Here is a 12,655-nt window from a genome sequence, read left to right on the forward strand (position 1 = left end):
ATCCATCCCTTTTCTTGGCGACACTGGAGAAAATTGAAAATTGTCGACTCTTATATTTACTTGGGGTTACTACTTAAGAGTATGTCCACAGCACAATTTTATAATGAAACTCTACCACCCAAAACCCTTAATGATCCCTGGAGTAACACCCTTTTTATATATTTCCAAAAGACCTTCTATAGATCATCCACCATTTCTGTTAAAGAGGTTTTTAATGACTTACCACTTTTTAAGGGTTTTGGGTGGTTTTTCTTGCTTATCATTGGAGGGGTTGTTAGATTATGACCCCCACAGCACTAAAGGGATAAACTCTCCTTCAAAGTTTTGAAACCAGTTACTCCATTAATCTTTTCGTACCTTAAAGGATTAAGGGTGCCCTTTGTGTCCAGTCTGACACCTTCCCAATTAGCCTGTAAGGGGTACTAATGAATTATTCATCTGTTTATACTCACCCCTGAATTGAATTTTTGACTCTCTGCCTTTCAGAAGGTTCTGCCTTGGCTCTATTTCTATATTTCTTTATTTGTAACACGCCGAAAGCCCGCAGGCATCAGGCTGCACAAAGACACTTGAGACAGAAACATGAAAAACGAGGCAAAGAGGGGAGGTGGTCTATTCTGTGAGTGTCAGAAAGCAGGGATTATTTGAACAATGCAGTATTCAGTAATCAAGAGGAGAACTTCTCCTAATGCCTTATGCTCAGGGGTAGTGCGTTCCAGGCGATGCTTGTCTGAACTGGGAAGGATCTGCCTTTTCCTTTGGTCGATTTAAATCTGACAGAGCATACGAGATTCATGTTGCAGGATGACAGGGCCCCTTTTGGTTCAGATTTGACAAGCTTTTCCTGAAGATAAACAGGTGTGTTGCCATGGAGGCACTTATGTATAGGATTAGCCACTTTAAATTGTAACTGCGCAGCCACTGACAGCCAGAGCATGCCTTTCCTAATATTGGAAATTTGAGTTCTGTAGGGAACATACTTCACAATGCGGATGGCATCATTTTTTAAAGACTTGCAGTGTATGTATGCAGCCTTTATTTGCCCCACTCAAAAGTCCATTGCAGTAGTCAGTTCTTGGTAGAATGAATGCTCGGGCTAATGTGGTACTGTTTCTCTCAGACACAAATGGTCTGATGCGCCATAGGGGTCTAAGGTGGTACTGGCAACTTTTGACTATTTGACTGGTAAGAGCCTCTGCCCCAAGCGAAGATTCTAAGTGGACACTTAGGAATTTCACCTACGAGAGCGTTTGTAAATTATAGTCCTCAATAGGCCAGCTAGTATACTTGGGGGTCTAGTTTGGATAGACATTCAAGCTTTGACAGTTCTATAGATACAAGCCAAAATGGCTGCATCAGTTGCATAGGCAAGTTCAAGTAACAGCTGTCTATCATCAGCACAGTTGGTAAAGTACACTCCAGTCTCGGTTAGAAGATCACATGAACGTTTTAAATAGATATTCAATAGTGTAGGTGACAGACAAGCATCCTGAGGTACTACCCAAGATATAAGAGCAGAGTCAGAGGTGGCATCATCCCAGTTAACCGAAAACCTTTGATCACTTAGGAACGAGCAGATCCAGCACGCAGTCTTCTGTGAGCAATTGCCCCTTGATACAAGGGTATTAAGGAGCTGCTTGTGATCCAAGAGAACAAAGGCCACTGATGAATCCAGCAGCACCAAGAGCCGTGATTTACCTCTATCCAGGATGACGAGCATCTGTGTCTGGAGATTTAGCAAGGCGCTTTCGGTACTATGGCTTGGGGCCCCACAGGGCATAATCTGCCTTTCTAACGAGCCTGTCTGAAGTTTTCTCACTTCATTCAATTGGAGGCAACAGAGCACATCTGCGCAAAAACCCAAAGGTTTTCAACTCACTCCAGTAAAAAAAAAAGACTGCTTATCCCAAACCAAAGTCAACATCCTTTTTTTCTTGTCCTCTGTCTGCACCTTTTAAACCCTTTACAACCAACAATACCCCCTTCATATGGCTTTGTGTGTATTATTTAACATTTTCCCTCCTACTCCATGATGTCACCTGTCACCACTCCTCGTAATTTTCCAGCCTTTACTCTGGCGACCTATGGACAGCATTTTTTTCATCACCGCATGCTGCAGCTCGGAGGAATGTGCAACATTTTTACTTCCTTCTATCCTTCCTGCATTTGCCTATCTATGAACAATAAGTGTGCAATGTTTAAGAACCATCGCACTGTTATATTGCATGCTCTGAATCTTTATGCCACATTCAGCTTTTTAATTCTGCTTTATGCCTACTGCTTTGCCAACCCTTTTGTGGCCTAACAAACCTACCCACTCTATTTACCCCAAGACTAAGTGTTAGTATCAATGTGCGAAACTACACACAGAATATATTGCACACATTATTTGGCTCATAACCTCTCCTACAGAGTGCAAACATTTTCCTTCAACATTGCCAAAACCTCTTTAACAGAAATGGTGGAAGATCTATAGAAGGTCTTTTGGAAATATATAAAAAGGGTGTTACTCCAGGGATCAGCAAGCAAGAAGCAAGAAAATGGAGACATATAAATGAAATAATCCAGAAAAGAACTGAATCCATAATCCATAATGCTTGTATAGGGCTTGCATAACAGCTGAATATTTGGGGTTCTTCTAAAGAAAAAGATATTGTTATTCTATAGTTGTCAGCTAAGAGTTGGAGGTATATTCGCCACCCTACCAGTAATAATTTGCCAGCATTACCGGCCCCTAACAGACTTCAAGGAATGGGGATTTACCTGCCTTTCTGCCACTTGGAATCTGACTGTAATTCAGGCAGACCAAGTGGCGGAAACGGAACAAACGTTTTCTGGTATCCCGCTGACAAACTCGTAATTAGCCTATCTGCCTATTTTAGGTGTTCATTCATTGGTTGTTCACCTAGATGGAATATCTTCTGAAAGCTTCTTTTCCTTTACCTCCATCTCCAAGCTGCACTTCAGCAGTTAACAGCAGAAGGGCTGTGCTGGCTCCTTTGAGCACCATTGTCTTGCATCAACACTGCATTTGTGGCTACAAAATGATGGTTGCACTATCTTGCCAAGGACCTAGTGGGCAAGATGGAACAGGGGGCACACTGAGAAAGGCTGTCAGTGTGTTTTCTTGCAAGCACCAAGAAGAAAATTAAAAAGCAATGCGGCTTGGCTGCTAGCTCCACATTTCCACTTTGAAAAAGGAAATATTTGGCATTTAAAGTGATGGTGCCCTGATGCTCTTTTTCATCTATTCAAACTTTACACAGTTCTGATCCAGGGAGATCGAGTTGTGCCCATCCACATTCAGATTTTGCTACAGTAAAAGAAAGCATCATCACTGAATGACAGGCTGTGTCAGGCATGATCTGGGAAATCACCAGAAACTTTACTCTCAGCCGTAGGGAAAAACGCTTGACTTTCATGCTAAAAAATGCCAAAAATAAACACTTCAAAAGACACCCTAGCTCTCTGTGCATTTGTCAATTTCAGTGGACCTTTGCCTTGAACATACTGCTGTGTGAGAGAAACTGATTAGGGCTGCCAACAATGTTTGGAATCCAGATAGAAGAGAAAACCGAATTTGAAAGGGACATTACAGCAGAATTCACCACGTGTCAAAATGGGCATTTGCAAACAAGAAAAATATCTGTTTTAAAAGTATAATGTTGAATAAGGCCCTGTCCTTGCCTAGAAATGTAAGGGGAGTTTGGTTAAAATATGATATCATGTTTTATTCTAACAGCCTTGCCCTTTGGTCTCAGGAAAGCTAAATAAATAAATAAGTAAATACACACATTGGCTGTACTGGGGAACCAGCCAATCAGGTTTCCTGCATGGCTTCAAAGGACAATTGTGTGCTGGCAACAGAAGTTTCCTTCCCCCAAAAGGAGCCACATGGATTTCTGGGACACGTACGTGTTACTTTCAGCATCTGGAAGCTCTGAATGGCCAAGAGGATGCATCTCACATGCTCGTCAGACCTGTGTCTGTGCTCCAGCTTGAGACAATAGACTCTGGGACACCTACGTGTTACTTTGGGAAGTGAAACCTACCATTCACTCAAACTGAGAAACCCCATGGCAGCTCTGGGCTAAACTGACATTTGGTGGTAGCCTGGAAAGACATGACCATATTTGGAGGACAAAGGGCAAGCCCATCTGGCTTAAAAGACTGTTTTCATTAATAAATTGTTATTTCGATAACCGGGCAATGCAGTAATGTAATTGTTTACAATTTAAATGGAAATTTTGTGGCTTTAAAATTAGATATTGTGGCTGTCCATAGCATGTCTGGGACGGAAACACAAGGAAATGTGAATCATGGGAAAAGTACATTTGGTGTAACGTTAAAAATGTATGGAAATATGCTCTGTGGTGATATGTACACATACCTAAAATTGTGAGATTTTGGGTGAAGCGGTTCCCACTAAAAAGTGTGAAAAATTATTAAAAGGGTGAAACAAAGTCCTACAAACTTGGGAGTTGGACTACCATGTTTTGTCTGAAATATGCAATCTGCCTATGTAATTTTGAAAAGTGCTACAACTGTAAAAAGGAACGATTTATGTCTAAATGGATTTTTGGCAAAAATTACTGTGGGATGGCTTTGCACCTCATAAAAACACTACCCCATAAACTGAGTCCCCTCCTTAAGGAGGCGACCAACATGGGCTGACCTATCCGGTTCTGAAGGGAAGGTCTAGCTTAGTTCTGCTCAACAATAAACCCTGTGATGTCACCTTTCTAAATAAGAGTGGGAGATCAGAGGAGGCCACTCTCTTCTGAATTTTCCAGCGCCTGCGTATCCAGATATTCCACCTTCACTCTGCAAGATTGCAGACCCCACTACCAGAAAAGGGATAGTTGATCCAGGCTTTCCTATCCAGGCAGAACCACCCCTCAGCACTAAACCCCAATACAAAATCCCACTAACTTTAGGGAGAAAGGGGAAAGTGACTGAGCCCGCTTTGGGATACTCCAGTGCCACCTGCTAGCCCTGCTTACCCGCTCCATCCAGCTGCGGCGTCGCAGTGCCAGAACCCAGTTGGCTGTCCAAAATCACCACCTTAAGCGCTGATTGTATTTCCCCAACACATAGAATACCCCATCTTGATACCTTGTCTTTGTCTACTCTCTTAGTAATCATATCCATACCCTAGTAACTTGTTTAAAACTGTCTGAAATCTCTGTGCATCCTGTCCTTGATCTCTAAGCGTTAGCGCCAGTCTTCTACACATCCTCGTCTTGCATAGACCCGTAGTCATATTTTGAATAATTTAAGTAATTCCCACACAGAGCTGAATGCAGGGTGAAGAGGTTAAGTTGCAAATGAACCTTGGAGTGTACCGTGTCTTCCTTTAACAATCTAGTCTTGATAATCTAGTGTAAGTAAAACTTGTCCTTTCTTTCCAAACCGATTTTCTCTGTTGACTGCGTTTATTTTCCCAAAACAGAATCTCTTTCCATATTGAAAATGTCATCCAATTATTCAGCTAGAGTCACGCTTTCACTTCTATATTATCCCAGTGATGTGCATCTATCACGCAGCCTAAAAACCGCATTTCGATTCTGTCTATTTCACCTGTTTTAAAAAAAAAACTGTTTTGCCATTTAAAACTGAGAAAGAGAAAAATGCAACATTTCAACGTGTGATTTTGGCTGCACTGCGTGTTGCTTTCAAGTTGCTTTTTGACCTGTATGCCCTTTTTTGATACCTTGCCTTGTAGTTGCTAGTGATATTACATCCCTGATAATGTGACAAATCATATTTACCTCAATTATTCAACCACACGCAAATTAATTATTTACCAATTCCGAGTGTCATTTTCTACAATTGCAAAGGGTTTTTAAATCCTCTTATCATGTGAAGGTTTGGTGCCTGAAATCCCTTACTCCTTGCTGCTCCTTTCTATCCATTCGATTAATTGGGGTTTGAGGGAGCATTGCAGGGGGAAATCTTAACTTGGGTGCTATCTACCCGAATAGAAAAAGTGCTCCTATTCATTTGTGCTTTGGATATGTTCTTGTAGAAAGTTAACCAAGTGTATTTCATTAGTTTACATTGTAATTATCACCTCATTTGAGATTGCTACCCAATATTAAAATGTTGTGCTTTTCTTTGATTTTAAAATAAATAAATATCGTATTCCCACCAACCGGCCTGTTTCATGGTCCATTGTGACCCGGGGTATTTGTAAAAGGGTGTGTGAGACAGTTTGGATGCCATCTCTATTCGAATTTGTACAAAATAAAGAAAAAGTATTCTAATTGAGCTCTACATCATGGGCGAAGGGCAAGAGTCCTTGTCCGGTGTGTGACGCCCGATTGGAATCCTTAACAGTATGAACTGTGAACAGCTGATCTAGCATCCACAGAAAATGCTTTGTGAATCTTGACAACTCATCCACATGGGGAAGTATGGCTTTTCCTAGACAGGTCTAGGCTGCATTCTGCTAGGCAAGGCATGGGCAGACTTCGACGAGACAATTAAAAAGGAGACGTGTTAGTCTTTAGAAGAAATCCGGAAGCAGAGACAGAGTAGAGTGAAGACAAGTGCCCCAAAGAAGAAGCACTGTATTATCTTTGAAAATAAAGCCAACGGTTATCTGACATTCTGAGACTACTCACTCCTGATATGAGGCAGTATGAGAGGCTAAAATAAGGTGATTTGAATTGACTATTACATAAGGCATATTCCCACCTTCAAATGTTCTGATCCACACATGTCCTCCGGGTACAAGAACAGAATGTGTTTGGATATTTGATTGCTTATGATCAGCTTTAAACTGGTTGTGCCCATTGCACAACATCATTACATTTCATGAGTGAACGGATTCTTTACATCTAACCATTTATTGAGTGACCATTACTATATTCCTTAATAAATAGGCTGTATCCGATGAAATACAAAAATGTCCTATTCATGCATTACCTGCGTTACATGCATAGCTTTTGTAATTACTGGTCCAAAATATTGTGGACCATAGGTAAGAAAAGCCAAATATTGATCTTTCGAAAGAGAATTATTCATTTGTAACCAGGGTTTAATTTTCTGCTATCTGGGACAACGCACAGTGGCAGCCTTCAAAAGGTAAGCACGTCCATGTCCTTGAATATTTCATAGTTGAATGCAAATGTTTTTTCTGTGTGCCCCATTCTTAGTTTTTCTAACCCTACACACACCTTTCACTGTGATTGATTGTTTAAGTAGCCACATGTCATATCCTTGCATTTCCCATAACATTTTCTGAAATATTTACAGGTACTCTTTTGCTTTTCGGTTTGCCCTATTTTAGAGACTGGGGTGTGGGACAGGAAGGGAAAATTGACCATGGGCTAATGACAATATACCGCCCTAACCATTGGTTTGAGATGGAGGCAAATTAAAAGTACGTTTGAACAAACTCATAACTCTGCAGTCTGAGAACAAATATTTAACTCTCCTGACAAGGTGGCAAGAATCGCAAAGTTCTCAATTTTCCAATAGCCATGCGTAAGAAAAATAGCCAGTTTTGTTTTTGTTTGGAATTCTGGGAATTGTAGTTTTACAGAATTTTCAATGGGAAAGAAACTGAAATTCCCAGGATTCAGAGGGAAAAACAGAACTGCAAGGCCTTCTCAAACACGGCTACAGGAAACTTGAGAGCTCTGGAATCACACAGTTAAAAAAGTAGCACAATAATGAGATAAAGTTCTCAGTGTGTGATTCCCCAAACATTTTTAAGTTTTGGAAGTTAGGGGATGTTTAAGCGCTGCCTATAAACTGCAACTATTGGCATACAAGGTGATGCTAGGACAGAGATTGGTTGTGAAGGAGAGACACACATGCTGCAGGTATTGCTTAAATATTTATCCACCCATTAGGCCTCATTACGAGTAGCCGTGCCGGTTAAATCGGCAGGCTGCCATCGGACTCGTGAATTTTTCCGGCGGGCTTCCCGGAATAACCAGGGGATTACGACTCCGGCGCTCCGGGAAGTCAGGCGCAGGAAAAATTTAAATCCTCATTCCCATTTGAGTCCCATAGGACTCGATGGGAATGGGGATGATGGAAGCACCGGCACCGTGTGCAACCGTGCAGGTGCTTCCGTCAAAGTCTGTGAGTGGCTGCTGTCCCTTCCACCAGGTCTTGGCGGGCAGGCGGGAAGGCAGTCGTCTGGTAACTGGCACACTTACGAGTGTGCCAGTTACCAGACTGGCACACTCGTAATGAGGCCCATTGACTGACCACCCATGGCCATGCGTTTCTATGACCCTTCTCACCCTCTACGTGCCCCATCCCATCTAAAACGTCCTTCCCCAGGAATCATTTTGAGCTAGCTCTGAGCTTCTGCGGGGAAGCCTATGCTATTTCTAAGCAATCTTCTGTAAGTTAACAGTGTATTTACATCTATGAAATAGCTCCTTGTGTAAAAAGAAACTGTCTCAAACAAGGGTGCTCTCGTGCAGGCATTTGATTTATACTTCATATGTATGTCCTTGAATCTTTTCTGTGCATTGAATTCCTGTCAATAACAAGCATTAGCAAAGGCAAAGACATTAGTTTTAGTTTGTGTATAGGCATTACTTAATTTAATTTTATTGGACATTTGTATGGCGCCTATACACAAGTGTTTCCAGGTGCCACAAAGAAAAAAGGGGCAGGGGCTAGGAAATAAACAACAGTAAACGGTCATACTAGACCTATCGACATTCTTGCCATGCAAGTACAAAGACAAAAAAGTGTAGGGGAGGGTGGAGGTAGGGAGAAGGACTGGGAAGGGGGAAGACGTGCAGGAGTGGGAGCCCAAGGGGAGCATGTGCTGATGGGAGCCACACGTTCAAGTGCTAGGAGAAAGGTGGGGGAGCAAGGACAAGTGTAGTGGAAGGTGGTGGACCAGATAATACAATTCCGTGAAGGGTGCCCAAAGGCAAGTGCTGGTAGGGATGCTGGAGGAGACTGGTCAGGGAGGTACACGGCCCTATAAGAACTTATATGGAACCAGACACAACGGCAGAGGGAGATGCACACAGGCAAGTGCTGTTTAGGGATGCTGGCAGAGACTGGTCAAGGGGGGGGGCTAGCACCTATAAGACTCATAACGGACCAGGCACTGGTCGCAGCAGAAGAGGGACACTAGCAAGGGAGATGAAAGGGAATGAGGAGGAGAAGAAGAGGAAAGTCTTGAGAGGTTTCTGGAACTTAAGAGATCCGGCTTAAGTCTGAGGCGGGCAGGGAGGCCATTCCAGAGGGTGACTCCTGCCGAGGAATGGGTTCTACCTCCCACTTTCTGCTTGGCAAAACACCTCAACTGCAGAGAGCTTGAGCTAGAGGACTGATGAACTCTAGCAGGGAGGTATTTAGGGAGGTGGAGCTGGATGTAGAGAGGTCCCAGGCCCCAGACAGCCTTCCGGATGATGCAGAGTGCCTTGAATTTGATCCTTCCATTCGCTGGGAGCCAGTGGAGATTTTAGGGCTGGAGAGATGCAGTCCCGGGGTGTAAGACCAGGGATAAGTCTCACAACCCTATTCTGGATTAGATGTATAAGAGAAGGGAGTAAAGAGGCAGACTGAGGAAGAGGCTGTTGCAGAAGTCCAGCCTAGAGAGAACCAGAGCTATGGAGACACTGAGCTTCTGAGGAGTAGGTAGTACCATTTGTCAGCTGCTGCCACCCAATGGCCAGATAGTAACATTATGGCAGTGCCCGGAAAATGCCTTTCCATTCTACATAAACGTGAAAACTGTTGGCTTTTCCAATCCTGTTTGAAGTACTTGTTAACTAATCTGACAAAGGGTGGAGGTGGTGGTAGTAAGTGCAGTATCACAATAATGCTTGTTTCATAGTTATTGTGAGAAGTGGGTACTGTCTCTTCAGGCCCTGATAATGGCATTATATACAGACCATTATTCATATGCAGGAAACATCATTTTGTTTTATCAGAATTAAATCATTGATTACATTCATTTAGCCGACTTAAGGCAATTTTCGGTTTCTATTGCTAATCACTGTATATCCAGATTGAGAGCATGCCCTTTTCAATTAGTATCCCTAGTTTATGGGTAACTGTGGCTACGCCCAGCAATACTGAGCATAGACACACACAGCTTTGCTGGGTTTAAGACTCTTCCCTCTTTTGCCCTCGTTTTTCTGATTATTCCAAAACAGTATAGGTTTCAGGGGACAACCCATACCGCCCATTATACCCGCAATAGATATGATATGCCCGTCTCTGAATGTCGACTGTGCTTACCTTTTCTTTTGAGGTACTCTGCGATCAGCGCAGCTATATGGATATAGCACATAGCACTCTGCAATGAAAAGAGAACATTATATTAGAAGTGAGCCCCTGCTCCCTGCGACAGTGCGGAAAGGAAATGTGTTTTAAGACCCATGATCACTCCCTATATCAGAGACAGTCTTTCAAGAAATGGAAAATACATAGCATGCCAGTCAAAGCACAACTTAAGCAGCGCAGCTATTCGGAAAGCCGTTGCTAATCACATAAACAGAAGCATTTATGTAAAATCGGATTTAGCACAAGCTGCACATTTTACTTGGATTAGCGGTGTGTTACAGCTATTATAAGCACACAAAGAATTTAAATATACATTAGAAACTTCCGGGCCCGCACTACATCCAACTCCCTCTTCCTAAACACCTTCCTCCTCGAGCCCTTTGCTCAGCCACCTCCAACTCTCTGAGGGTCAGACGCTTCTGCAGGCAGAGAGTGGGGGTATATATCTCTCCTCTGCAGGTGCCTACCTCTGGAATGGCTTTCCTGCACCTCTCAAATTTGAGCTGGAGCACTTGAAGTTCTGGAAGCAGCGCAAGACATTCCTTTTCGCTTCTGCTATCTCTCTCTCTCTCTCTCTCCTTCTCTCTCTCTCCCCTGCTGACATACCTGTCTGCTGCGCTGACTGGTTGCCTGGCTAACCTCAGATTCTCACTGGGTACCAGGCTCCTCCACGACCAGTAGCCCCGGCACTGCCTCTGGGCATACCGCGCACTTATGGGCTGTATCTGGAACCCTACAGTCCCCTGCCTCCTTGTATTTACCCAGAACCGTACTGCCCACACTGCACTCACTCAGAGCAATGCTGCCCTGATTGCACTTCCCCCTTTTCTCCACTGTGCACTTCCCCTCTGCCTCCCTGCATGCACTTTGTGTATCGCACTTGCACAATCTGAATGACACAAGGCCTAGTAAGATCATTTGTTTTGTCCTTCCACAGTCATCCCTCCCTTGTCTTGTCACGCCTAGAAACACTTGTGTACAGGCACGTTATACATTACTTCTCATATCACATCAAATAAGAAAAATAAAGGACTTTGTTAGTTACATTGAGATATTGACTGTTTTTCTTCTGAATCAACTTTATTTATATATTTATTTTTCAAGCACACACAAAGATAGAGAGGAGATCAGAGAGAGAGAGCAAAGGGCTTGGCGGTGAAACACGCAGATCAACAGGGCAAGATAGAGGCAGAGAAAAGGAAAGTGGGAGAAAAAAGTGAAAGAGGAAAAGTGCAAGAACGAGGAGAAAGATCATGAGAGATATACTTGGTTGCTACAGAAGATACACCCCAAGTAACTGGATGCCTTCTGGTCACTAAACCTCCTATTCTCTTCAGAAAACTCTAGACCTCCGAAGCTACCCCAGAACATCCCACCACTGTACCTAAAGTGTAGTTCTGCCAGTGCGATTACTAAAGCACCTTGACAAGTTGTCCAGCAGAGGCATGTGGCAGACCTAAGAGTCCGGCCATAAAACACTCACCTCCTAAGAGTTCTTTAAAAATTAGGTTAGGATCGAAAAACGTTTACGATGGAGCAAAGCATAGATTTATACAAAAATAAACCCTGTAAGTACAACCCATGATATATCTGTTAAGTGCTTGGACACAGTAATGACCAATAGTAAATGCATTGCACAGTTGGAATGTAAGGCTTCTAAAGACACGAAAAAAGACAATGCATCCAGCTGCCAATGCTAGAAGTGCAGAAGAGCAGTGTAATTGGTGAACCCGTTGCAACGCAGGAAACAAGCATGGGAGATAGAGACATTTTCTTATGTGGGGGTAGATATAGCCTGAAACAGCCCACCACTGTTCCTATACTGTACTTCCCTCAGTGCGATTACCAAAGCACCTTGACTATTTGTCCAGTGGAGGCAAGGGGCAGGCTTAAGAGTCAGGCCATAGGACAGTCAACTGCACTTTGCCATAGTGCGTGAATATGCCCAGTCACAAAAAGGGCTTCAGGATAAACTGTCCTCATGAAGTTAATCTGAACTGGAAGCCCACAGCATGGCCTTTCCTGTCCCAGTCTCTATTTTGATTGACCTATGATATGCGGGGAGGATGTGGTGTTCCATTATCCATAACCATTACCCAATAATGAGAATAAAGGAAAGTGTGGCTTACTTCCAAAGAATACCATACATCCATGGTTGTCAAAAGCTTACGATATACAATACAAAGTGTCTGCGTTTATTAAATACACAATTATACTCTTTATTTACATTCCTCGTCAGATAGACCAATAGCATGCGGTACAGTATGAAACAATATCCAATGCACAATGCCAGTGCATTGTTTGATAAGGTGCACCCTAAATTCCCATCAATACTGACTCACCTCGTGTATTGAGTTGTTAATTTAATACATACAGAATG

The 12,655-nt window shown here is 42.9% G+C and overlaps 1 protein-coding gene across 5 annotated transcripts in view; it reads right to left on the reverse strand.

The window, feature by feature from the left end:
* The window catches only part of DOCK10 (dedicator of cytokinesis 10), a 2,208,289-nt gene that overhangs the window by 471,992 nt on the left and 1,723,642 nt on the right, over nucleotides 1-12,655 (reverse strand). For all 5 annotated transcript variants that reach the window (XM_069618176.1, XM_069618179.1, XM_069618177.1 and 2 more), the window contains exon 46: nucleotides 10,231-10,288. In XM_069618176.1, the coding sequence (XP_069474277.1) occupies nucleotides 10,231-10,288 (58 nt within the window). The remainder of the gene's footprint in view (nucleotides 1-10,230; nucleotides 10,289-12,655) is intronic.

The sequence above is a fragment of the Ambystoma mexicanum genome, chromosome 10, assembly GCF_040938575.1.
Source record: "Ambystoma mexicanum isolate Mex_15411 chromosome 10, UKY_AmexF1_1, whole genome shotgun sequence".
In the NCBI taxonomy this organism is placed as follows: Eukaryota; Metazoa; Chordata; class Amphibia; order Caudata; family Ambystomatidae; genus Ambystoma; species Ambystoma mexicanum.